This window comes from Lycium barbarum, chromosome 7 (genome assembly GCF_019175385.1).
Source record: "Lycium barbarum isolate Lr01 chromosome 7, ASM1917538v2, whole genome shotgun sequence".
NCBI classification, from domain to species: Eukaryota; Viridiplantae; Streptophyta; class Magnoliopsida; order Solanales; family Solanaceae; genus Lycium; species Lycium barbarum.
Window position 1 is genome coordinate 46088152 of NC_083343.1, and position 27422 is coordinate 46115573.

A 27422-nucleotide genomic window follows, 5' to 3' on the forward strand; every position below is an offset into this window, starting at 1 on the left:
GTCTACAAAATGTTTAAACTTACAAAGCATCCAACTAACAAAGTCTGACAACGTTGGAAACAACACTTAGAATATCCAACTAACCAAAGTCTAAAATGTTAAACACTTAAGCATTTGGTGAGTCCCTGTTAGGGAGAGTAGGACTACCAGATGAGCTAGAAGATAAACCCATCACGCTCATCATGTGAGACCATCGATCCTCCATAGACTTAAACCGATCCGAGACCTCCTTCTCTATGATTGTCAAACCATGAGACCTTTCTACCATTGGGTAGTGAAAAAGCATCTGAGTCTTCCTTGCAATAAGGACAAGCTAATTTTCCTGCTATACTCCAACCCGACAACATTGAGTACGCTGGAAAATCACTTATTGTCCATATCAATGCAACTTTCATTTGAAAATTATTCTTACTTGAAACATCATATGTTTGGACTCCCTCCTCCCACAATTCTTTTAACTCATGAATGAGGGGTTGCAAGAAGACATCAACTTTTGTTTTGGGTTTTTTGGACCAGGAATGATCACAGATAAAAACATGTAATCATCCTTCATGCACATCCAGGGTGGCAAATTATATGGCGTAACTATCACAGGCCAGGAAGAATATGATCTGCCTGATTGACCAAACGGTTGAAACCCATCAGTAGACAAACCCAATCTAACATTTCTTACTTCAGATGCAAAACATAGATATGCCTGATCAAAATGCTTCCAAGCAGGAGCGTCTGAGGGATGACGCATGACACCATCCCTTTCATGCTCAGAATGCCATCTCATATGCTTTGCAGTAGCATTAGATGCATACAACCTTTGCAGACGCGGAGTCAAAGGAAAATAAGACATCTGCTTATAAGGAATATTAGTCTGCTACTTGGAACGTCGATGTTTTGATCTCTTAAACCGAGGGTGAGCACAAAACTTGCAATTGACAAGTTCACTATCTTCACGCCAATAAATCATACAGCTATTTTTGCAACAGTCAATCTTCTCTACCGGCAAACCCAATCCTCGCATTAGCTTTTTGGTACTATAGAAGCTATCTGTCAATATGTTATCAGTTGGCATCAATTCCGATAAAAACTGACATAACTCATCATACAACCTTTCAGAAAAATGATGTTCTGCCTTTAGATTCAATAAACGAGCAACGACAGATAATTGTGAATGTCTGTGTGGGTTTCCCGCCCAAATTTCCTGTTCTGACGCTTTGAGCAAATCATAAAGATGTTGTGCTGTTGGATTTGGGTCTTCTTCCAAGTTGTCATCATAAGAAGGCCCAACAACATCAAAAACCATAGACCGAAATGCATTATCAGACTGAGAATTCACAGTTTCACCCAAAGTTTCTCCTAGATGACCATTAAGCACGCTTGGATAGGTATAACTTTCTCCATGGTGATACCAACAGTAATAACCCGGTACAAAGCCGAAAGTCCCAAGATGTGACATGAGTGTAAACTCATCCAAAAAAAATTTATTGCGACACTTACGATGATTACAAGGACATCTTAACTTTCCACCATCCATGCATTGTGGATGTCTTTTAGCAAATGCAACGAAGTCCTCAACCCCATCAATAAACCTAGGATTTATAAATCCATCTTCCAATATTCTATCATACATCCACTCACGATTAGAATTATTCATATTGTGCTCTCTGACACAAATACAAATACATGTTAGAGCTTAAATGATGATAAGTTGTTTCTGACCGAAAAGGAAAATAATTTGACAAGATCCAACTATAATAAGAAAAGTCACAAGTTTTCTATTTAAATGAAAGCACTTTCAACGATTATATGTGTTAGCATGCAATAAAAGTTCCAACCAAAGCAAAAATACAATGCCAATATTGAATAAGGATTACCATTCACTATATAACTATGAAAAATACTTGAAACTGCGTACTTTCTTTTTATCTTTTCACTAGGAATATGCTTGACTTTTGCTTAAATGTTGAAGAACCTGATCCAAAAAAAGAGAATAATAAAACCAAACATAATGGAAATAAGCATAGTGCATCCATACCACAATATTCACAAAATGCCAGTCTTTTCTAGACATTAAAAAAAACGTAAAAAAAGAGTTCAGCAATAAAGCAAAATGAGAACTGAGAAGACTGCGTATATACGAAAACCAATATAATGCATTCACACCAGAAAATATGAATAAAGTACAACCCATTTTCTACTCACACCACATAAACATCAAAATAATTGCAGTAAATGAGTTGAACATATGTTGATAAACTAAATATCAACAAAACTAAGCACAAACCCAACAAGCATTAGCTAAAGAACAAAAATGGTAGAAACCCAAATGAATAAAACACTAAAGAATGAACCAAAAAGCTTAAAAATTACTTCAAATCCACTTTAGTAAAGGACCCAATTTAATAGTTTGATCAAGATCAAAGATCAATTTTAGCCTAAATCGGAGTTTTTTTAACTTAGATTAGAGGACCTAACAACAAAACCCAAAAATTATTCACTTAAGAAAACTTATTCAAGAAGAATGGAGGCAAATTGGAGCAAGAGTTAAAGGACCCAAAAGTTATTCATTATAGATGAACTAAACAGATGAAGTGAATAGCGAAAATACAAACCTGTGAAGTCTAGAAGTGTGGAAAATTCGTTATTGTCACGACCCAACTCCGTAGGCCGCGACTAGTGTCCGTGATGGACACCCAAATGTACCCAATAACCCAAATTAGCAAACGACAGAATATTTTCAAATATAAAAGTCACTTGGCGTTAGTAATGATCATAAATGAACCGACGCAGTACATGGAAGCCGGTGAGGCTGTCACAAATCATATCATACCCAAACATATACAGAACCCACACAAGTATGTCTACAGACCTCTACAGAACATGACAGACTCATGAGACGGGACAGGGCCCCGTCATACCCCTGAATAGTGTACATATATATAATAGCGGCAGACTGTACCAACATACCGGCTCTGAACAAGAGAGCGCTCCCAATATAGCAGAATAGATGTCCTAGGTAGGCGGTCAGCAAATCTGTCTTCTGTACCTGCGCGGCATGAAAACGCAGCCCCCGAAGAAAGGGGGTCAGTACGAAATATGTACTGAGTATGTAAAGCACAGAACGTAGTAAACAAAGTCATCATCAAAGCAGAAGGTACAAAAAATGGACAGAATATCCAGATTAGCAAAATACTGATCATAAAGCATAAATAGTATTTGTTGAAAACATATGTCGTACCTGGTCCCATTGCGGAACAAGATTTTAACCGAAACAGATCTTACAGAGAAGTGAATGTGACATCCGAAGTATCAAATGCATATTTTCAAAACATGAGGAGCGTGTACAGAAACATATTTCACATCATATCCGGCCCCTGCCAAGGGGCTCAGCAAACAGAACGTGGCCACCCCCCGACGCTGGTGCCACCATACATAAGGAACAGAATAGGGGATAACCCCGTCATATAACATATCATATCAGATGGCCATATCAGATCATATCATATCAGAATGTGTGTACATGGCACAACATACTCCAAAACCCATGTACATGTATACCTGCCCCCTCACATCGAGGCACGGCGAACAATGTAGTGGAATACGCTTGACAACATATCCTGGCCCGGGCTCAGTGTGGGAAACATTGAGGCATCCACGAATGGAGTAGTGAGAGACTAAATGCAATAAAAATATCACAGATTTCCAGAGACTCAATGAGGCATATCGAATGACAAATCAAATCAATGAAGTCGGACGAAATCTTAGCAAGTGTATGTCATATGTCATAATGAGTTACAGAAGAGTAATCCTCCTGAAATCGTTTTCATATTTCAAAATAGCCTACCAAACTCGAGGGAGTCACCAAATGATTTTCCTTAGTAGTTGAAAGGATAATTAAAACATTTCATTTTATATTATTCGAAAATAGGGCAATAGTACAATAAGTGAGCAAAGCGGGAATAGTGGGAGACTAAATGCAACCCAACATATCGTACCTTTACATAGACTCAATAAAGTATTTAAGATAAGTATCATTAGTAGTTGGAAAAGTAGTCAGGACGTTTCCTTGAAAATCGCTTGAAATCAAGTCACAAATTACCATAAGGGTAAAATCAAAAATAGTGGGCCCACCTCGGGATAAACAAAGAGGCGGGCTCAAATTACGTATATTAAGCTTATGGGGTCACCTACAGAGGACTTAGGGGTATTCCCTAGCTTTCTAGGCAGTTTGGAGAGGCTTGCTTAATTTTTCAATAAAGCATGCTTAAGGGGTTCAATTCTATTGAACGAAAAAAGAGTATTTTCAAATGCGGATTCAGATGGGCAGAATGTCTTCCGAGGTGCAAATCCAATCCTAGTACACCTAGGACATGCCAAAAGAAGAATCGGGGTAGCTTTACATACCTTTCAAGCTCCTTACGCCTTTCCAAGCTCACTTCCCGTTTCGTCAAAAATCTGCAAATGGTCATATTTACCAATTGTGAGTTATAGATTCTACGAATTCAACTTAACTCATATTTGTCTACCGAAATTTCGGCAGCACCTCCCCTATACATATAGCACCCCCGAGAATTTAACTCGGCCAAAACAATCAACAACAACCCAACAACAACATCAACAACAACAACAATCACACTAAACACAATATAACACAACTAGCTATCTTTCCAACACAATGTCATAACCTTCACTTCAACCTTAAATTCCAAACTAATCTCAATGGTTTCACATTCATCATCAATCTAGAGCATCACAACATAATTTAGAAGCATTTCATATCGTTTCCTCAAATTATACACACGATATACATAATATACAAACTTTCCGCCAAAGTCATAATTCATCCAAAACTCCTAATCTTTGGCATACGTATTCATAACATGTTTCCATCTTCCAAATCTATCAATGATCATCATAATTTGCAACCTAACAACTTCATTTTCATAATGTCATAAAATCGTACTAAAATGACATAAGCTTCTACATTCCATTTCAATGCAAACTTATATCATTTTATCTTCATTTACATTGCAAGCATCACAACAACACAACTAACACATTAAACAAAATTAATTCTCTCATTCCAACTCCAATATACCACACGGCCAAATGCTCTTTTTATCAATTCAACCAAATTTATTCAACTTTCATTCTCAATATGAATTCCATCATACTCACAACTAGAATACAACATAATTTCAATTCATCATTGGCATACAATGCATGCATACACACGGCCATACACTCTATTCCATACCCACTTTGAAATCTTCCATTTTTCCATACAATCAACTCATTCCCACTTACTACAACACAAACAAAACTTCATAACACAATAAATAGAGATGAACTCTTACCTTTTTCTCCAATCTCCTTCACTCAAACATGTTGTCATATTGAAGAAACAAAGGCTCTTTCTTCCCAAACAATTGCACCATGTTGTAGAGGACCCTTAATATAGTAGGAATACCACAAGAAAAATATTTTTGGAGGAAGATTTAGAGTAGCTATTTTTCCATGGCCATGGCCGAAAATGGAGTGGTCTTATTTTTGCTCAAGGTTTCTTGATTCTTCTATGACTTAAAGATGACTTAGTCATCTTTTAAGTCCACAAATTAAAACCCACACATGGGCCTTGGACCATTAAGGGGTCGGCCACCCCTCTACAATTGGGCCTCAATTTAGTTAAAAAACAAATTTCCAACCCCAATTGGTCAAAATTCTTATTTTGTAATTCCCGAAACTAATTTCCAAAATTCCCATTTTTGCCCTTGGCCTCATTCCGTATTTCCACACCAATATTTTTCATGAAAATCACACATATATAAATTCAAATCAACATATGAACTTATTTCTTACAAATTGAAACAACTTTCCAATTTTCCAATTGTGCGAAAGCACGGGATATAACAGTTATTGTTGCTTTGAAAGAGAAAAGCACCATTGTTGTTTTGAAGTGGGAAAACGAAAATATTGCGTGGAAGACGAAAAAGGGGTTTGGGGTGGGAAACGAAAATATTGTGGTGGAAGACGAAAAAGGTTTTTGGTGTGGGAAACGAAAATATTGCGGGAATGTTGAAAAGTTGACCAAATTTTTCTTAAATTGTGTTAGAAAAGATGTCAAAAACTAATTGTGACTGAAAATAGTTTGTCACAGAGTTAAGAATTTATTATTTTATTATATTTTTACATTTTGTGACGGAAAGAACAATCTGTCACAAATTTAGTGACGGACTTGTGACAACATGTTGTCACATATTTTCATTTCTACAACTTTGTGACGGAAATTTTTTTGTCACAAAAATTATATTAAATATTTGTTACAATTCCGTCACAAATCCATCACTATCAGAATTTTTATGAAAAAAAAACTATTTAAAAAATTTCGTCTAGATGAGGTTAATTTGTCACGAATCCGTCAAAATTCCGTGACAAGTTGTGACGGACTCATCCGTCTCAAAAAGTCCGTCACAATTTTGATATTTTCTTGTAGTGAGATATATACATTTCATATAGGGTAAGAGCAATACCATGAAGAGGTGGTAAATGGCAACTGAAAATTCATTCTACAAGATCCGTATTCATTTGTCTTAGAATGATAGATGTTTCTACGTACGACGGGAACATGTTGTAATAATTTTTACATCACATGAATAGTATGTATATCCTTTATTTTTCTATCTCTCCAGGAGGCAAGTTGTGGTATTTCTTCAGTTCACTTCGGGGAATCAAACATGATCATTTAGATGCACTTTATACACAACTTTTAATAGCTCATTATTTTGCCCAACCAGATGAAGACATTGCTTCTGAATAATGTCTTACTACTTTAAGAGTAAATTGCAAAAATTTACTGCTTCGAGAGTAAATTGCAGAGTCTTATTACTTCAGGAGTAAGTTGCAGAGTCTACTAGTTTGGGAGTAAGTTTCGAAATTCTACTACTTCGAGAGTAAAGGTCGATGTTATACTACTTCGGGAGTAAATTTCAGATTTGCTACTTCAAAAGTAAATTTCAAAATTTACTAAGTAAAGAACAAAATATTTAGAATATTTCTTTCCAATTTTTCTACCTCTTCTGGAGGCATGATCTTTTCACAATCAAGGGCACATCTGTATTTATAATCTTTACTGAATATCATCACATTCTCTTCAGGGAATGGATCCGTGTTTATAATATTTATCAAAAGTTCTCATTCTTCAAGAATGAAACATAATCATCTGAACGTGCCTTAATCATATAATCATCTGAACGCGCCTTAATCATATCAAATTATGATCACTTAGAATATCTTTTAAGATGTTGCTACTTCAGGAGCAAATTGAGGTACACATATAATATAGAGAATTTTCTAACATGCCTTCCTTAAAAAACTCAAAATAAATCTGAGAAAATATTATCACTTCTGGTGATTAATGAAGACATGTGAAATATATAACCACTTTTGGTGATGTCAATGTCTTATAAACTCTATTGGAATTCAAATATATATTCAAATCTAAGATATTTATAAAATTGTCATAGAACTAATTCTATGCATTGATACATAGTAACTGGGAAACTCCAAGTTGTGACATGTGCCGATATAATAACAAAAATAATTTACTTACGGCAATTGGAACTTGCTAGTATAAAATGTATAAAAAAAATTCGTTATAAGAGGCCTTCCAGTAAGATCATTATTAAGAAGGCTTCACATAATAATTGATATCAAAATACCTAAGGAAGATCATGTTCAAGTGGATGAGATGTCACTTACTAGATGTATTTTAGGCACAGAGATGGAGACATGACCTTACCAACGACCAGATCGGCTTAATGTATTGTGCTGCTTTTGATTCTCTTCACTAGAAAATTGTACACCGATTTGTGAAGAAGCAAATTTAATTCTACTCGAAAAAATAGAGACTCGTGCTGATAACATGTTATAAAATAATAAAACAAGCAAGAAGAATATTGTGGAGAAAGAGAGAAGAGGGGAGAGTTCTTATTTCTCTTGTTAGGGATTCTATACAATGAAGAGAACATCTCTATTTATACGAGAAAGTTAACTTGGTGCCAAAGTCACAAACCCTAAAGTTTCTCCTAAAGATAGACATCCATAATTAAATAATATTTATAACAAATTACTCTTTTTTATATTCTATTATTGATCTCCTCCGCTTTTCTTTTCCACTTTATCAGTAATTATGAAGTTATAACGAAGGCTCTATTTTCGATCAAAATAAATGAGTAATTAATTGTATTAAAATGACATTAAAGTATGGAAACAATGTACATGCATGTCTAAGAAATGTGTTACACCTTTTTTAGACCATCTCTATGACTATTGGACGATGATAACACTATATATAGTTAAATATCTTACTATCTTTCAATCTTGACCACCTATTTCTAGCACTTTTGGGTTTATTCCATTTCTCGAATCTATATACGTACTCAAAATTTGGAAAAAATTTGGCCTATCTAGATGACACAAAATAATACTTTAGAATTTTGAAATTTAATTTGTAGATAATATATAGATAGAAAATTTGCGATTTTATAGCTCATCTAGTGATTTTCACTTCCATCTTCCATTAATACCTTCACATTTCCTTCGTTTTCTTGTTGTTTCCATCAGATAGCTAATTTATTGCCGAGAGGCAATACATGCTTCTCACTGCAAACAAATAAACCAAAAAAAAAAAAAAAATGAGAAGAGAACAAAAATTTAAGTTTTCAGAAATAACTTGATAAAGCTAAAATATTATTTTTCATAGTCACATTTATGCTTATGTACAAACAAAAACTCAGTTTAACTTTTCTCACTATAACTTGTCATACATAGGTTCAATATTCCTTATTTTTACTAATGAAGAAAATAGCTAGGCTTTTGATACATTTGAATTATAAATAAGTACGTGTTTGGCCATGAAAATCAAATATTTTTCACTTTATTTGGAATTTTGGAGTTGGAGTTGGAGTTGAAGATTGAGTTGTGTTTGGTTATAGCTTTTGCAAAGAATATTTGGTTGTTTAAATGTATTGAAAGTGAAAAAAAAAGTGAAAATAAAATTTTAGGTGCTTTTCAAATTCCTAGTACAACTTCAAGTTGTATATGGAATTTTCATGGCTAAACGTTGATGTTCAAATAAAGTGAAAACAAATTCCGGAAAAAAGTGAAAAATCCTCGTGGCGAAACGGGTAAAATTCGTAACATTTAAATACAAAACCAAGGATCATGTAACCCACAGATAAATGTGAAGAGAAGGTAATTGGAACTTATCTTGATGAGAGCAAACCCTCTTGTTGCTAGTTCAAAAAACTTAAAAAGTTGCAGTATACAAAATAAATTATAGCAAAAATCATTTGAAAAAAAGGGTGAAAAGAAAACTTAGAACATATTAGGAACATAAGCGAGAAAGCAAATTGTTGAACTTCTTCTTGTTCTTCATTATTTTGTCTGTTTTCTATACCATTGACATTAGAGATCGAAAACATCTTCTCCACAAGGAATCACTATTTGTAAGCAAATTAGAGAAAAAGGGTCATTCATTAACACTCATAATTGTTATAATCAAATAGTATCAATAAGGAAAGAGATAAACCAAGTAGTTTTACATTTTTGTTATTTTGTTAAATGAAAAATAAGAATTAAAACCCAAAAACTGAGATATAAGATAAATACGATTCCTTGTATCTAAAAGGTGCCACATCACTCTTTTATTTCCCAACTTTAATATATATATATATATATATATATATAAAAAGAGAGAGAGAGATTTGCAGAGAGTTCCATAAGCATATATTGGAGCTGTTAATACGGCAAGGACTGGGGATTTCTGAAACTGCCATAAGGCCTTTGGACGAGTAAACCATAAGTTTATTGTACCAAGTCTAGTCTTCGGACGTTACGTGGTGTTATACCTATGTAACTGTCTAGTCTTCGGACGTTACGTGGTATTATACCTATGTAACTGTCTCTTTCTTTTTATATAGTATTGTTTTTAAATGGCACCTCAAATATTGCTTTTCCTAATTTAATGTTTTGGCTAGAAAAAGTCGTAAAATCTAGAGATATTGAAACCTGATTACCGTAATATTCATCATTATGATGAAACAGAACTTGGGCTTTTAGTATTTAGCTTTAACAAATAATTTCACAGAATATTTAAACTACACCTTCAAGAAAAAGGAGATTTATACTAGTAGTTCCAAGGCAATTTTGGTTTAGAATAAATTTGCAAATAGAGATAGTGATGATGAACATGAACATGAACATGAACGGGAGGGATGAATGTTATTATAATGTAAGCACAGAAACATCGTCGTCTCTTACTTCACCAAAAGCTGCGGTTTACTATGTACAAAGCCCATCACGTGACTCCCAGGAGGATGTTGATAAGTCATTATCCTCCATGCAAATTACTCCCAGTGATTCACCATCACATTCATCGAGCTATGGCAGGCACTCCTCCAGGGACTCCTCCTCTAGCCGTATTTCAGGGAATTGGCGATGGGGATACAATCGGAGGAAAGGCTGGCAAGAATGTCCAATCATTGAAGAGGATCTTGATTATGATCATATCAATCAAGCCTATTCAAGAACCTGCCTATTTATTATTCTCCTCATGGGTTTTGGAGTTCTCTTTTGCTTGGTTATCTGGGGGGCAAGCAAACCTTACCAACCCCACATTACGATGAAGGTATTCTTCTCAACGGTATACTAGTCGCAATAGGACAGGAATCTGTGTTATTATCCTGTTTCCGTAACCAGATTTAATAAACGGTGAAGTTTTTATATCTTCAAACCAAATACAAAATAGACATATTTATTCAGTGAAGTTTTTATATCTCCAAACCGAGTAACAAATTAGATTAGAAAATCACAAGGATTTTAGTCTCCAAAACGTAAGTGGAAAATGACAGAACTTCAGCGAACTCAACGAACGGAGCAAATCACACGACCCTATTAGATATTTTTGTTCTGAAAACAAATGTAGAGAACAGTTTGGAGGGGAGAAAAAATTCAAATTTCTGTGTCTAAAATCAGAGGCAAGACCTCTAAATTTATAGATAGACAATGAAAGAGCGAGATGGAGAGTGTGAGTGCACTCCAAAAGGTACATTTTCTCATTTCCCATTCACACCTTAAAATCCCGCAATCTGTTCTTGTTAAGTTTTATTAAGACTGGGAAACTAAATTATCCAAGTTAAAACGTGAGACTAAGGAGATTAGAACCAGGGAAGTATGCATAGTAGTACGAATTCCACTTATGACTTTGTATAGATTAAATCAAATAAGTACATCTTAAAGTTATGCATTCAACATTTTGTGAATGCTTTTGCCAGGTTGGTGCGAAAGAACTTGAAATTAACTGAAATAGATTATCTAACCGTGGCATTGTTTCTGAATGGTAAAACAACTGCAAGGGAGGTTTGAAGTCGAATAGCCTGTTTGGTCAAGCTTCTAAAATCAGCTTATTTTGAAGTTTATGTTTTTCAAAAATATTTTTCAAAAAAAATACTTTTGATGAGAAGCAGTTTGTGTTTGACTAATCAATTTCAAAAGCACTTTTGGGCAACAGATAACGTTTGACCAAATTTTTAAAAAGTGCTTCCTATGTGTATTTTTCTCAAAAATGCTTTTAAAAAACGGCTGCTTAGTTGAGCCGCACCACGGAATCAAGAGCTCCAAGTGGGCCATTAATGGTAAGCAGAACTGGCAATGCGGGATAAACCGGAAGTCGGTTATCAGCCTAAAGGTTTCCTAGCCGAGGGAAAAGAAGATCATGTATGCCAACTGAAGAAATCTTTGTATGGTTTGAAGCAATCCCCTAGACAGTGGTACAAGAGGTTTGATGCTACTCCTTAAAAACATTTATTTTCTCTCAAAAGTTTGGTTAAACACCTCTCTTTTTTAAAATAAGTACTTTTGGGCTCCAAAAGCTTGGCCAAACAGGTTATAAGTTTATGCTTTTACTCGAGCAAAAAATTGCCCTATTTGGGAATTATAATCCTGCTAGGTCTCAGTAGTTCCCCGAGTTGATGGTCATCAAAGTTGCTCCGAGCTGAAGAGCAGTGTTCATTCTTTGAACTGGTTAATGTAATGTCTTAGTTTAGCATGCTTAATCGTCTAAGGACCAGAGTTATGGTTAGTTTTCCTTGATATCTTAAGGACTACGTTGATCTCTCAGAAACTCCGGTACATTTAGTTTTGAGGTTGCATGCTGTTGACACTATATGGTTCAAGATCTGGTGATGGCTCGAGCACTTACAGTCCGTTGCATTTAGTCTATGTTGCTAGGACACTTCTAAATATCACCAGGTTTGTCTCGGATCCGATACGGGTGCGGCAATACTTTTGGAAGGTCCGAGAAACGTAAATTTTAATATAACCATACCTTGAACTTCAAAACTAATATTAGTCACTTTTTGGTCTTTGGTTAACTCTTATTCATGTTATGTTGAATTTTGTGCTAGGCCTTGAGGGTACATAACTTCTATTATGGACAAGGGGCAGACCGCACAGGTGTTCCAACCAAGTTGCTTACAATTAATTGTTCTGTGACCATGGCCATACGTAACCCTGCTACATTTTACGGAATTCATGTCAGCTGTAGCCCTGTGAATCTTTTCTTTTCAGAAATCACAGTTGCAACTGGCCAGGTGATTTTACCAATGATGAATCAATTATATTCTCAAGATTTTGATACCTACAGTCTACAGATAAACCTGCATTGTCCATGAAGAGATATTATTTTATTAGAGGACCAAACCATGACATAAGGAAAATAAATCAATCAAATGTTAGACATTTTTTGTTTCGTATCATGTTCTTTAAACAACATTTGGTCAGAGTTTTCCTTAACCTGATGCTCTCAATCTCTTTACTTACACTTATGGATGCAGTTAAACAAATATTATCAACCACAAAAGAGCCAGCGGGATATGTGTGTGAACCTGGATGGGCGTAGAGTCCCACTATATGGAGCTGGGGTAGCCTTCGTGCAATTAGATGGCAGTGACAGGATTCCACTGAAGTTGGACTTTGAGATTCTTTCACAGGGATATTTAGTTGGCAAGCTGGTGAAGACAAAGCGTCGGAAACACGTCTCTTGTTCCTTGATACTCAGTTCAAGAAGCATGAATGAAATAAAATTCAAGCATGATTCCTGTTCATTTGATTGACTGCTGGTCCAATAAAATAGTACGTTATCATTTTGCATTTTTGAGGTTGCAACATCCACTCCGTTCTCCAAAATATGACTACAAAGGCTATCATAATGGTCTAAAGTGGCTAGATACTAAGACAATGTTGGTTCTTTACTTCTGATATCAAAAGTTCTCTCTCCTTGTTAGTTGCTTCAAGAATAATTTTCTTCAATTTGCTGAGTCTTATCTAGAATAATAAAGTTTCGAAAGCTTGAAGCAACAGGATATGGGTATATTGATACAGACACCTTCCTAAGGTGCAACAACGCTGAAAAGTTTGGACAAGAGAGTGTTACTTAGGAAGGAAAAACAATGTGCTGAAGAGTTCACCCTCATGTCATTTTTTGTCGATTTTGTAGTACTTAGTTAGGAGCTTTCTCCATTTCTTCTTGTTTTAGTTTTTCTTTTCCCTTTAAGGTAAATCATGCATTCCTTTATTTTCAACGAGCAATATTTATTGGAACAACTTCTTCACCCAGTTCTGAGATGTTATACCACCCTAATGCTGATGAATAACCACAACCTGTTCCCTATGTTGGGACCAGAAAACAGTGTAGAATGGCTGGCTAGCTCATGGAAGCTTCTGTCAGATATACCATTAAACATATTATTGAAGTATGTGATGGAAGTTTGTTTGGTTACTCAGAAGATTACTAGGCATTTTTGCTCTATCTTATCGCTCTCTCACCTGCTAGAACAAATTACAACATTGAAACAATTCAATACGGCGTGCTAGCTGTAGCATGACCAGTCACTACTTTTGCTATGTCTTTTCATCGGTGCAATGTGTGATCATTGTTTATGTCCAATAAAGCAACATGAATCTTGGATGACTTTCAACAGAAGACTAGCCAGTTGTAGACTCGTTCTTGTAGAAATGGAGGACGAAAAAACATTGAATGTGGTCATTAACAATACATAATCATAAGTCAAGTAGTCTGCGACTGGCTAGCTGATGCTTCCATGAGTAAAAACATGCATAGCTAGTGATAAATATTGTAAATATGTAGTAAAAGAATATTTTGTAAATCTTCTATTTTAGGTTAGTATATTTTGTATCCTAATAGGACACTGTAACTATGGTATATTTACCAACTCCATCAATGAGAATAATCACGGAATTAATCTCTTTCATGGTATCAGATACTAGGGTTTCTTTTCCTCTTCCGCTGCCCTAAGTTTTCGACGTCCTCTTCTTCTTTTTCCGACGTCCTCTTCTTTGTTTTTTCCGTCCATCTTCTTGCCTTCCATCAATGGCAGACACCAAGTTCCATCCTGCTTTGGCTGTCTCCAACATCAAGAATCACATTCCTATCATTCTTGAGATGGAAACGGATCATTATTCGGCTTGGGCTGAATTATTCAAGCTTCATGCCTGGTCTCACCGTGTCCTTTCCCACATTCTGCCGACCGGAAAGGAGAAGGCTCCTACCACTGACGACGAAAAGGAGTTGTGGTCCACTTTGGATGCCACGGTACTTCAATGGGTGTATGCAACCATCTCCACTGACTTATTGCATACGATCATCGAAGAAGATCTATCGGCAAAGGATGCCTGGGATCGCCTCCGTAATATTTTTCAAGACAACAAAAACTCCCGTGTCGTTGCATTGGAACATGATTTCTCTTATGTCAAGATGCGGGATTTTCCAAACGCTTCGGCGTATTGTCAACGTCTCAAGACCTTGGCCAATCAACTCAAGAGCGTGGGGGCTCCGGTGACCGACAACCGCCTCGTTCTCCAACTGGTGGCTGGACTCACCGAGGCGTACAAGAATGTGGGCACCTACATCCGCCAAAGTAAGCCTCTTCCACCATTCTCCGAAGCTCGGTCAAGTTTGTGCCTTGAGGAAAAGGCGTTGGCTGAAATGCATGATGACTCACCCATGGCTATGGTGGTTAATTCCAAACGTGAGTTTGATGACTCTACTCCTCTGGAAAATTCAGGTCGTTCTCACCATCATCGGGGCAAAAATAACAACAAAAATCGTGGCTCTAGCGGCGGGAAAAATAACGGCAGTGGCCGTGGTTCTGGCGGCGGCAGTGGCAGCCGACGCCATGGAGGTCGTATCTCAGGCGACCAGCAGCAGTGGCAGCAGTCCTCCTCCCTGTGGCAGTGGAGATGGATGCCTCAATGGGCTCCCCCTTGCCCGTATCCCACCACGCAGTGGGCTCGGCCACAGCAGCAGTGGCAGCCGCAGGCCTCTTCTTCTGGCCCCAGGTCGCTGGCCCAACCTGGTATTTTGGGCTCGCGGCCACAGCAGCAGGCGTATGCAGCCGCGGGCCCAACGCCGCAATGGACTCCGACTGATATTGAATCGGCCATGCACACGATGACGTTGAGCCAACCCGATCCAAATTGGTATATGGATACCGGCGCACATCCCATATGACATCCACAAAAGGTACTCTCTCGTCTTATTTTAATTTGAGCAATCGTAATACTGGCATTGTTGTTGGTGATGGTAATTCAATTCCAATTCGCGGTTATGGTCATGCTAAATTGCCTCCCCCGAACCCTCCTTTATTTTTAAACAATGTCCTTCATGCACCAAAACTCATAAAGAATTTAATATCGGTTCGTAAATTTACTACTGATAACTCTGTAAGTGTTGAATTTGATCCTTATGGGTTTTCTGTGAAGGATTTCCGGACGGGGATGGCTCTCATGAGATGTCATAGTAGGGGTGCTCTTTATCCATTGTCCACCTTCAAATATCCCACCAATTCACCTTCAACCTTTGCTGCCTTGTCTTTTACACGATGGCATGATCGCTTGGGCCACCCGGGAGCTTCTATTTTGGATTTTCTTAGGCATAATAAAAGCATTGAATGTAATAGTTATAGTTCATCTAGTATTTGTCATTCTTGCGTTCTTGGTAAACATGTTAAGTTGCCCTTTGCTAGTTCTATTTCCGAAACTTTATTTCCGTTTGACATTATTCATAGTGATTTGTGGACTTCTCTCATTTTGAGTTCTATGGGACATCGTTATTATGTTTTGTTCTTGGATGATTTTACCAACTATTTGTGGACTTTCCCTCTGGCTAGAAAATCTAATGTTTACTCGAAATTTATAGATTTTAAGGCCCACATTCTTACTCAATTTGAACGTCATATTAAAAATGTCCAACGCGATAATGGAAGGGAATATGATAATGGTCAATTCGGAAAATTTTGTGCCTCCAATGGGATGTCTTTCCGTCTTTCATGTCCTCATACATCCTCTCAAAATGGGAAAGCCGAAAGAAAAAATCGCTCAATAAATAATGTCATCCGGATTCTTCTTGCTCATGCCTCCATTCCTCCATTTTTTTGGCATTATGCATTGCAAATGGCGACTTATCTCCTCAATATTTTACCAAGCAAGTTATTGGGTCACAAATCCCCTTTAGAAGTCCTTTACCAACGGAAACCATCTTATTCTCATCTCCGGGTCTTTGGGTGTTTATGTTATCCCCTTTTTCCGTCTACTACTATTCACAAGTTGCAACCTCGGTCAACTCCATGTGTCTTTTTGGGATATCCACCAAGCCATCGTGGCTACAAATGTTTTGATTTATCCAAAAATAAAATCATTATTTGTCGTCACGTGTTATTTGATGAGACTCAATTTCCGTTTTCTAAAATCCACACTCCAACTCCCACCACGTATGACTTCCTTGATGATGGCCTTTCCCCGTACTTGATCCATCATCTCGCCACCAGCCCACCTCCACCACTGCCGTGTCCTTCCCCGCCACTGCCCAGTGGTTTTCCGCCTGGTCTAGGCCAGCTGCCCACGCCTCCTTCTGCTGGGCAGCAGCGTCTGCCCTCGTCTTCACTGGACCAGCCATCGCCTCTGCCCCACCAGCTTGCCGCCAACCCACCAAACTCCACCATTTCTCCTCCTGTCTAGCAGCCCCCTACCCAAACACGCATGGTCACTCGTAGTCAGCGCGGGATTTTTAAGCCCAAGCACCCATTTAATCTACATACGACGGTTACCAGGTCCCCCATACCTCGTAATCCGTTGGATGCTCTACGTGACCCGAATTGGAAATTGGCCATGGATGATGAATATGATGCTCTTATTAAAAATAAGACGTGGGATTTGGTACCCCGCCCACCTAATGTGAATGTTATTCGGTCTATGTGGATTTTTACTCATAACGAAAAGTCTAATGGTGATTTTGAGAGGCATAAAGCCCATCTTGTAGGTGATGGAAAAACACAGCAGGTTGGCATTGATTTTGGTGAGACTTTCAGTTCAGTCGTAAAGCCAGCAACGATTCGCATTGTCTTAAGTCTAGCTCTATCTAAGCATTGGCCCATTCATCAGTTGGATGTCAAAAATGCTTTTCTTCATGGCAAGCTCAAGGAGACAGTATATATGCATCAGCCAATGGGTTTTCGTGACCCATCTCATCCCGATTACGTGTGTTTGTTGCGCAAGTCCTTATATGGGCTTAAACAAGCACCAAGGGCTTGGTATAAATGATTTGCTGACTTTGTTTCTTCCATTGGTTTTGCTAATAGCAAGTCTGACAACTCCTTGTTCATCTTCCGCAAAGGGCACGACTTGGCTTACATTTTACTCTATGTGGATGATATTATTCTTACTGCTTCTTCAGATACTCTCCGCTGTTCGATTATGGATCTTATTGGCTCAGAATTTGATATGAAGGACCTAGGTCCTTTGAATTATTTTCTTGGCATTGCGGTGACTCGTCATAAGGGTGGTATGTTTCTCTCACAACGAAGTTATGCTTCGGAGATTATTGAACGTGCAGGCATGTCATCGTGTAAGCCTTCTTCTACTCCGGTTGACACTAAACCGAAGGTCAGTGCCTCTTCGGGCGATCTTTGTGAAGATCCCACTCATTTCCGGAGTCTTGCAGGTGCTCTTCAGTATCTTACGTTCACTAGACTGGATATCTCTTATGCCGTACAACAGGTTTGTCTTCATATGCATGCTCCACGAGATACGCATCTGCTTGCTCTTAAGCGGATCATTCGGTATATTCAGGGTACTCTTGATCATGGTCTGCATCTCTACCCATCTTCGGTCACTGATTTGGTTTCCTATACTGATGCTGATTGGGGAGGATGTCCAGACACACGACGTTCAACGTCGGGTTACTGCGTGTTTTTGGGAGATAATTTGATATCTTGGTCATCCAAGCGCCAACCTACTCTATCCCGCTCCAGTGCAGAAGCAGAATATAGGGGGGTTGCTAATGTTGTCTCTGAATCATGCTGGATACGTAACCTCCTCTTGGAACTACATTGTCCGGTCCCTAAGGCTACTTTGGTTTATTGTGATAATGTCAGTGCCATTTACCTGTCAGGAAATCCAGTTCAACATCAGCGCACCAAGCACATTGAGATGGATATCCATTTTGTTCGTGAGAAGGTGGCGCGCGGACACGTACGTGTCCTCCATGTTCCGTCCCGATATCAGCTCGCCGATATTTTCACTAAAGGACTGCCACAGGTCTTATTTGAGGATTTTCGGGACAGTCTTAGCGTTCGTAAACCTCCCGTTTCGACTACGGGGGTGTGATAAATATTGTAAATATGTAGTAAAAGAATATTTTGTAAATCTTCTATTTTAGGTTATTATATTTTGTATCCTAATAGGACACTGTAACTATGGTATATTTACCAACTCCATCAATGAGAATAATCACGGAATTAATCTCTTTCAGCTAGCTCCCTCTTGCAGAATTGCTAGCGATTCTCAGTATTTGTAGTAAAGCATCGGCTAAGATGTCTCTTAGGGACTTTGTACCTTAATTACATTGCTTAGACAATATGCTCTTAACATCTGAATCAAGTTGTTTACAAATGCCCTTAACAATGTTATGAAGATAATTCACTTAAAATTCAGAATTTGTCAGTTGAGACTTGAGAGAGAACTATTGGACAATGCTGCTCTTGGGACATACTCAGGTCGAATGCACCTTCATTATATTCAGTTTGAATAGCTCAAAGTACATCACAAACACAATTAAAAATTACCAACAAAGGAGTGAAATCTGATATTATATTGAAAGGTACATGTCAACAATAACACTACAAGTCATCAGCAGAACTTGGCAGTCAACTCGTGCGAAAGTGAGCCTCTTATTGCGAAGTGAAAAATTGGTGAAGATAACTCCAATGAGCCATCAATTTGCAATACTTCTCCATCTCATACTGAATTCAGTTTTTAAATGCCTCTTTTACCCTCTATATTATTACTAACGTTTATCTATTTTTCTCTTCTTTATATCTATGTTATGGGACCTTACCTATATATTAAATATATCTCATTTTCAAAATGAAAAATAAGAAATAGTAAACAAACATATAAGTTAATGAAGTTGATTAATAATAAAAATGAGAGGAATAAAACAATATTGAATAAATAATTTGCTCGTATCAGTAATTTTATATATAAGTCGTTGAATGTCCTTGACACGAGGGAAGTAGTTAGTATAGAGGTAAAGCGGGTTCAAGAATTATTTTAGGGAAAATTTACTTGTCATAGCTATCTCTAAGACTTATTTATGAATAATAACTACCTTATTTTTTATTTAATTTTTGTAGCTTTATTTTTCCAAAATTATATTTCATAACTGGTCCAATAACTTTTGAAATACATGTACCTCTCTATTCTCCCTCACTACATATTTAAGATTTATCATCTTCTCCAAACCCTAAAAAAAATTCTCTCTCTCCTCTTTCCCCTTCCCCTCAATGTCGCCTCTCTCCCTCCCTTTCTCTATCTCCGACCTCTCTTCTCCTTCAGCCAAACTTCGTGAGGCAACTGAGCGTTAAAGCTCATAGAAGCTGTAGCAACGTCGTTGTTGCACAAGTTGTTGCTGCTTCCTAGTCGAATAACAACCATGACTTTACTCCGGCGGCTGCTAAAGCCGTCGATGCCGCTGCCATTGCTCATGTTGTTGATGATGATGAGGTGGCAGCGACGGTGGTGGAACGACCCCAAATCTGAGAATACACTCAGATCTGAAAAAGAGGGAGAAATGGGTTTCACCGGAGCCACCACTACCACCGCCACTATTACTACCATCTCCATCTCCAAACTCGTAAAAAAACCTTAAGGTTCTTGTTCTTCAGATCTGAACTCCATATGCTTCATGTATTAATGGTTTTTGGTGGTGGTTCGGTATGGTTTTTGGAGTGGAGGAGGACAGTGGTGGATCGAAGAAAGGCGGTGGAGGAAGGAGGAGGTTTTTTCCAGTTTGTTGTGGTGGTTCGGTAGGGTTTTTGGAGTGAAGCAGGATGATGGATCGGAAGAAAGGCGGCGGAGGAAGGAGGAGGGTTTTTCCAGTTGTTGTGGTGGTTCGGTATGGTTTGTGATTGTGGTGTTTCAGTATATTTCTGTGTATTTCGCTATATTTCAATGTACTATTTGAGTATATTTCTGTATATTTCAGTGTACTATTTCACTATATTTCGCTATATTTCAATGTATTTCTAATTTACGAAACAGCTTCTAATACATTTCATTGTATTCCATTGTATATACGCATACTACAATTTTATATTTCTTAAACAATCAACCATATTTCATTGTATTCCAGTGTATATTTTTCTGTATTTGAAAGTATTTCTAAAAGTTTGGAATGGAGTAATTTGAAGAGAGAAACATGGGTTGTTATGGAACTTCAGTCGTTATGTGTGATACATGGTTGATTTAATTTGACTTACCATTTAAAATGAAAGAAGAGAATATGTTCCATTCCATAAACGCGAAATGCAACCGAATACAAAAAAAAAAAAAAACCAGCAAAAAACTTTTGAATGGAGTGATTTTGATAGAGAGACATTAGCTGTAATGGAACTTTATGAGGTTTGCGTGAATCATGGAACCATTAATACAAATTACCATATAATTTGAAAAAGATTTTTATTGCCGTAAATGTAGCCTTTTTTTTATTCAACAGCCACGCTGTATTTCGCTGTATTTCACTGTATTTAAAAAACGTGAGATACAACTGAAATACAGCCAAAAGCAGCTACGAATTGTAAATCTTCAACTTATAGCTATAACTTGTTAGAAGCTGTTAAAAGGTAGTTATTTGTGTAAGTTTTACTTATTTTAGGTCACAAGTTCAAAATCCTAACTATGATATTTTAGTATTTTCTTTTAATCCTCTTTTATGGAGTTCTGGATCAGCAACTGAGAACATGTACTTAAATATGTACTTAAAGCACATTATATAAAAGTAACGATCATAACAATAATGGCAAATTTTTTAAAAATCATAGAAGGACTACTATTTAATTTTAAGGAACTTAAGTTACAATTTATAATAACCCATAGCTGTTATAAAATAAAGCTAAAAGTAACAATATGAAACAAGAAAGTAAAAAAGAAATACAGAGAGCAAGAGATAGCTTTTCTTATTTCTTCTATATGTTTTCCAGGTATCTGAAGTATGAGCTCTTATGCCTCTATTTATAGTGTTACATAGAGGCATCACTACTAAAAAAGCAAGTTTTACCGACCTCAAAAAATGGCTATTTCCGACCTCATGAGGTCGGTTTTGGCCAAAAACTGACCTCAAAATCAGGTCGGAAAATAGTGGGTCAGAATTATTACCGACCTCATGAGGTCGCAAAAAACCGACCTCATGAGGTCGGTAAAGTTTTTTTAGCCGGGTATTAATTAAATAAAATACCGACCTCATTAGGTCGGTAAATTATATTAATAATATAATGATATGAGTTTACCGACCTCCTGAGGTCAGTAATTTATATGAATATATGATATATTTTGCATAAAACCGACCTCATGAGGTTGGTAATTTACAATTTCTGGGAATATTATGCATAAAACCGACCTCATGAGGTAGGTAATTTGCAATTTCTAGATAATTTTGCAGAAAACCGACCTCATGAGGTCGGTAATTTACAATTTCTGGGATTATTTTGCAGAAAATCGACCTAATGAGGTCGGTAATTTGCAATTTCTGGGAATATTTTGCAGAAAACCGACCTCATGAGGTCGGTATTCTGCAAAAAAATTGGTAGGATCCAGCTGCTCTTCCACCTGCCCCCTTGTCAAGATGAAAACAATTATATATTCAACTAAAACCAGCTCAAATAGCTGCCAACAATTCACCAAACTACTAAAAAACATAAAACATTAAGCTACTTCAACAACCACATATATTACAACCAACAATACGTCAAATTCAATTCGAAACTACTTCAAAGTTGAATCAAAATGCCATTCAAACATTCCGAAAAGACATTAAGCTACTTCAACATTCGCAAACATCTACACAACATTAAACTACTTCACAACCTTTGCAAACATCCACAAAACATTAAACTAGTAGATCTACACTAAATTAGTCTACAACATTAGACTACTTCACCGCTCGCAAACATCCACAAAACACTTACACAATCCACAAATCCACCACAACATTAACATTCAAATATACTAAGCGCTGAGCTTTCTTCTTGAAGTTTTGAGCTAGTTGCGTCTCATGTTCCGGGCGCCAGACACATTTTTCCTGCAATAAAAAGTAAATGAGTTTATTAATAAGGAATAGATCAATATAAGTGGATTATTTAAATAAACTAGATGAGTGATAATCGTGCCTGCAAGAGTGCAACATGAATCTTCACCTTTTAGTTTGCTAAAAATCCATTTCCTTCTTTTCAACATTATTTGGGAGGCTCCGCAACCAAAAAATGCTAGTCAAGTTAAAGCCGCTTCATTGAAGTAAAAGAGGTGATAAAAAAGCGATGGAAATATAGTATAATTCCCTTTATAAATGGAAAGAATATCATCTAACCTTGATGGTTTTGGTCTGTAATTTAGCTTTTGGAAGAAGAAGAGGTGGAAGTCCTAGTTGTGAAAGAGACAGCTAAGGAACCTGCCAAAATTAGTCATGGTAAAGTAAATGATTAAAAAACCACCAATATTTCAGCAAACATATATCACAAATCAGTGTGGAATAGCTCATTTAACAGCACAAGGATGATTCGATACCCATTAGCCGTATAGAAGGACTTGACATTGCTCCAAGTTCCATGCTAAGTATCCGAGGCATACCCATAATTGTATGTTTTGCACTTTGAGAGACAATGGGATTGAATTTAACATCTGGTAACCTATCCAACATTCATTGAATCTCTTTGGGACAATGGTAGTTCAAGGATAATCAGGAAAAAACATCTTTCTGATTATCTGATATACTGGACTTCACCATTCATAAGGTTTAAGATTTTTCGGCACATGCTCAGCCCTAGACTTGCTTGAGTTACCCACTGACTGTTGTGGAACATCTCTTGGATCAATTCAGGAGGAAGACCTTCACCAGGGCAAATAATCCTTTTCCCGGGAAAATAGAGAAAAAAATCAAACAGGTAACTGAGACGGTATATGACACCAAACAAACAGCATTAAAATGCTGAAAACTTAAAACCTAAAAGTTAATATCGGATTATATTGACGCCTTCATCAAGAGACCAAGTTGACAACTAGAAAAGTAACTCAAATATACTAGCAAAATACCTCATATGTAGCATATGGTACACATCTAAACCGAATACTTGGCAGTTATTATAAACAAAGTAGTGCATCCAATCACCGTAAAAAGGGGGAAGTTACACATTTGACCTCTCGGCCAAAAATATCTACATCCGCTAACCAATATACATGTATATATACATCTGCCTGCTATTTTTAGGGGGCGGCTATTTATGTCAATTTCCCAAAATTAATCAGATTAAACTTCAAATCAAAATCCTAAGCTCCGGCTCTTCCTATTTCAAGCTTGAAATAGTAGTGTCCACAAACTCCACAAAGCCATTTCGGTGAGCAGTTGAAGTTTGTACACTTTAATAGAAGCTTATAGTTATGCAATTTCATTTTTAAAGGGGGTGGGAACATTTTGAGGTAGGAAATCATACGTTTTCTTCATCAAACACAAACTTAAAAGCTGAATGACAAAGATGAGACCTGGTAGTTGCGAAGTTAAAAGATCTAACAAATCAATGGAAGTGGTGTAAAGTTTTTTTATCAATCTCAAGTTAACTTGTTTTTGTTTATATTTTATCTTATCCCATAATCTTGAATTAACATGTGTAGATTTCACCTCATCCATAGCTGGAACTTATTGTAGTTTGCTTCTCAAGTCAAGTCGGTTAGCTTAAAACTAAGGATGAATACTCTGGTGTTTGTCCTTTGATATCAAAAAGGTGTAGGACCTAGAATTTTGATAAAAAAAAGTGACGAGCTTTTATGTAATTTTGAGAAGGATTAAAAGTATGCTATGTGCATGCGATTTGTAGATAGAAGTAGTCATGGTTAGCGATTTTGAAGTTAAGGAAAATGTTAGTAGTCCAATATGCTGATCAAATGATAAAAGTCAGAGAGCAGGCAGGTGGGCTAAATGCGACAACCCGAGAAAAGTGGTGCCAGTAAACCAATGAGTAATTGCTAACGAAGTCCATATTAAAAAATTATGGTCAATCTGTAATCATGTATAACATATGAACCAGTAATTTCAGACAAACTTATTGAGATGTTATGAAATTATTCAGTTCTACATGAATAAATGTGAAGAGAAAAATTTTGAACAGCCAAGCAATGACAGTTATAGCTGATGAAGTGCAAATGATGGAGTGGATAAGATCTTCCGTTCAAAGATCTTTTAAGGAAACAAGGCTTCACAAGCTGATATAGCTCATTCACTGCAAAAGTAAAGAAGAGAAAGTTGAAGAATATACCTGAACTCAATGTGTACAATAGTTACTCCATCAGAATTCATACTTGGTCGAAGATGGACTTCTACCCACCCTTCTGGGGATGGTGTATAGCTTGCCATAGTATGCAAAAAAATCAGCAAAGACCTGTTGAATTATGACTTGCTTGACATAGACTCTCAGTGTCTTGATTTCCTCTGGAATATCCCGGATAAGCAGTAACTCCTTCCCTTAACAATAACATCACTTGGCTAACAACAGCATCTATCACACTCGCAAGTAAAAATTCTCCTTTCTCAAGCTCAAGTGAACTGTTAGAAATTTAAAGGTTAATCACCTTCTGAAGAGGAGCAAGGAACATTACAAATTGAAGTCATCTACCTATTTACTGTTAGAAACAGATGAAGCTTCAACTGCTCCTTCAACTACATCAGAAACTGATATAAATATGCAGGATGGTGCAACTGCTTCAGGGGCTGACAATGGTGTTCCGGAGTCTGGAGACAAACCTGTCCAAATTGAGACAGATGCTAAGGTAACACATCACTCTTTCTCCATCAGTCATACTTGAGTGTTATACATCAAACTATGCAGCTATTCAAATTGTCAGGATTTTATTTATGCATGTACTGTATGGAACACATGAATGGCCTAGTGTTTACCTGTATTTTAATCCTTAAAGGGCATCAGTGTAGTGCTTTTGTGCTTAATTAATGTTAGGGTAATAACTAATTTGGGGCAAAGAAGGTTTTTATCGCGAAGATTTGCAGACACAATATTATGTTCTATTCCCCTACTCGGAAAGAGGGATTTGAATACATTACCAGGAAAATAGGCATATTACAAACAGAACTAATTAACAACAGATTTCCGTCTCGAATGAGATTAAACTAAATGGTTAATGGAATCAAATAGCCACAAAAACTCAACATCATAGAATGTGTAGAGCCATTGTGGTGATGGAGAAATCTTAACTTCTTTTCTACCAGATTTTCAGAAAGTTTCTTCAATAGTGGGGAAGGCAAAATGGATTGACAAATAGCTCATCTATACAAGCATGAGAGCAAGCATACACTACATTATGGTAGATAAGCATACAAACTTAATAATTTTAATTTCTATAGAACTGGAAGGTGATGCAGAGGGCCAATCTTAAAAGACATGGAACAAAGGAATAAGGCTTTTCAGCAATTGTATCTCTCAAGTGCAAATTTAGTAAATTGCACAGAATACCTTAAAGCAGCTATTAGTACAAATCATCCCACATTAACAATTATCAAGGATTTAAAACAAAACATCAATCTTCAAGTAAGAAACATCTCCAGAGACCAGAAAACACCAGAAATCCCATTTGGCAACCTACAGAGGGCTTCATCCAACCAAAGGGAAAAATTCAACAAAAGGGAAAATAACTTGTAGCTACTCAACACAAGACTAACCTAAAACATGCTTATACTTCTACAAATCCAGTGGAAAAAGAGAAAATATTCTTTTGCTTAGTTTAAAAACTAGATGTTTTCATTACCTAAATGCCATAGAGTTACGACTAAATGCTCGTTTGAACAAGATACAAGAGCTGGAAATAAATTACAGCCAAAATTATAACAGTAATCACTGGTCACTAATATTAATTTCGTTTAACTATAACCCAAAAAATAATCAACAAGACCCACAAAAAAAGGGAGCAAACAACCAATGCACATTAACGTTTCTACCTATAATCAACCACATACACTAACCCATAAAACCAAATCAGTGAGAAACTTACCAAAGAAGCAAAAAACTAAATGTGTCTTGAAGAACCCTAAACTAGAACCCAATCAATTAAAAAACATACCTGGAATAGATGGCGGTGGCGACGAAGCCGGATCTGGCTGGCTGGCCGCGGAGCTGTCTATCGGCGAAGGTATGGCGATGTGGGTAAGGATACGGTGGTGTTGAAAGGATGAGAGAGAGAGGAGTGGGCGGGGGAGGGGGTGGGGGTTTTAATTTTGGGTGAAAAGTAAAAATGGGGGTAAAGGAACAAACGGTTAATAAATTAAGTGATCAAATTTTTATTTTTTAATTATATTTATCGACCTCACGAGGTTGGTAACTTAAATAATTATTTTTTGACAAAATAAGGTTGGTATATTTAATAATTTTATTTTTTATTTAAAATAATACCGACCTCGTAAGGTCGGTATTCTTTTAAATTAAAAATAAAGTTATAATATTTATCATCAAATAAATTTCCGACCTAGTGAGGCCGGTACATTATTTTTTCAAATTTTGGTACAATATTACCGACCTCATGAGGTCGGTTTTTTTCTGACCTCAACTAAGGTCGGTAAAACCTGTTTTTTTAGTAGTGCATACAAAAGGTAGCCAGCCATAAACATGACATTAACTATGAAGGTTATTGGGGAAGATCATGGGGGAAGTAGGAGACATGGCCTTAGGCCTTTGAGATTATGGAGGATGTGGAGATTTATATCTAGAGTGGTGGACATCACACTAATTATTTCATAACAGTCT

The 27422-nt window shown here is 36.9% G+C and overlaps 2 protein-coding genes and 1 pseudogene across 2 annotated transcripts; 2 read left to right on the plus strand and 1 right to left on the minus strand.

The window, feature by feature from the left end:
- Positions 1-10036: 10036 nt before the first annotated feature.
- On the plus strand, positions 10037-13733 carry LOC132602260 (uncharacterized). Its single transcript, XM_060315197.1, has 3 exons — positions 10037-10681; positions 12459-12644; positions 12888-13733. Exons 1-3 carry the CDS (start codon positions 10235-10237, stop codon positions 13164-13166), a joined length of 912 nt encoding a protein of 303 aa, XP_060171180.1. The 5' UTR covers positions 10037-10234; the 3' UTR covers positions 13167-13733.
- Positions 13734-17632: 3899 nt separating this feature from the next.
- Positions 17633-23106, plus strand: LOC132601477 (uncharacterized mitochondrial protein AtMg00810-like). The gene is made up of 5 exons (XM_060314559.1): positions 17633-17711; positions 17804-17911; positions 18071-18126; positions 18199-18315; positions 23017-23106. Exons 1-5 carry the CDS (start codon positions 17633-17635, stop codon positions 23104-23106), a joined length of 450 nt encoding a protein of 149 aa, XP_060170542.1.
- Positions 23107-23186: 80 nt separating this feature from the next.
- Positions 23187-25470, minus strand: LOC132601478 (phytochrome B-like; annotated as a pseudogene).
- Between the last annotated feature and the right edge of the window lie 1952 nt (positions 25471-27422).

What these genes read in the sequence shown, in the direction of transcription:
- LOC132601477 (XM_060314559.1), top strand. Translation starts at nt 17,633, where the DNA reads ATGGGCTTAAACAAGCACCAAGGGCTTGGTATAAATGATTTGCTGACT. An exon ending in TCTCTTATGCCGTACAACAG is followed by an intron (nt 18,127 to 18,198) that starts GTTTGTCTTCAT and finishes CGGTATATTCAG; the next exon opens with GGTACTCTTGATCATGGTCT. An exon ending in GTTCAACGTCGGGTTACTGC is followed by an intron (nt 18,316 to 23,016) that starts GTGTTTTTGGGA and finishes TCTGTAATTTAG; the next exon opens with CTTTTGGAAGAAGAAGAGGT.
- LOC132602260 (XM_060315197.1), top strand. Translation starts at nt 10,235, where the DNA reads ATGATGAACATGAACATGAACATGAACGGGAGGGATGAATGTTATTAT. An exon ending in AACCCCACATTACGATGAAG is followed by an intron (nt 10,682 to 12,458) that starts GTATTCTTCTCA and finishes ATTTTGTGCTAG; the next exon opens with GCCTTGAGGGTACATAACTT. An exon ending in TCACAGTTGCAACTGGCCAG is followed by an intron (nt 12,645 to 12,887) that starts GTGATTTTACCA and finishes TTATGGATGCAG; the next exon opens with TTAAACAAATATTATCAACC.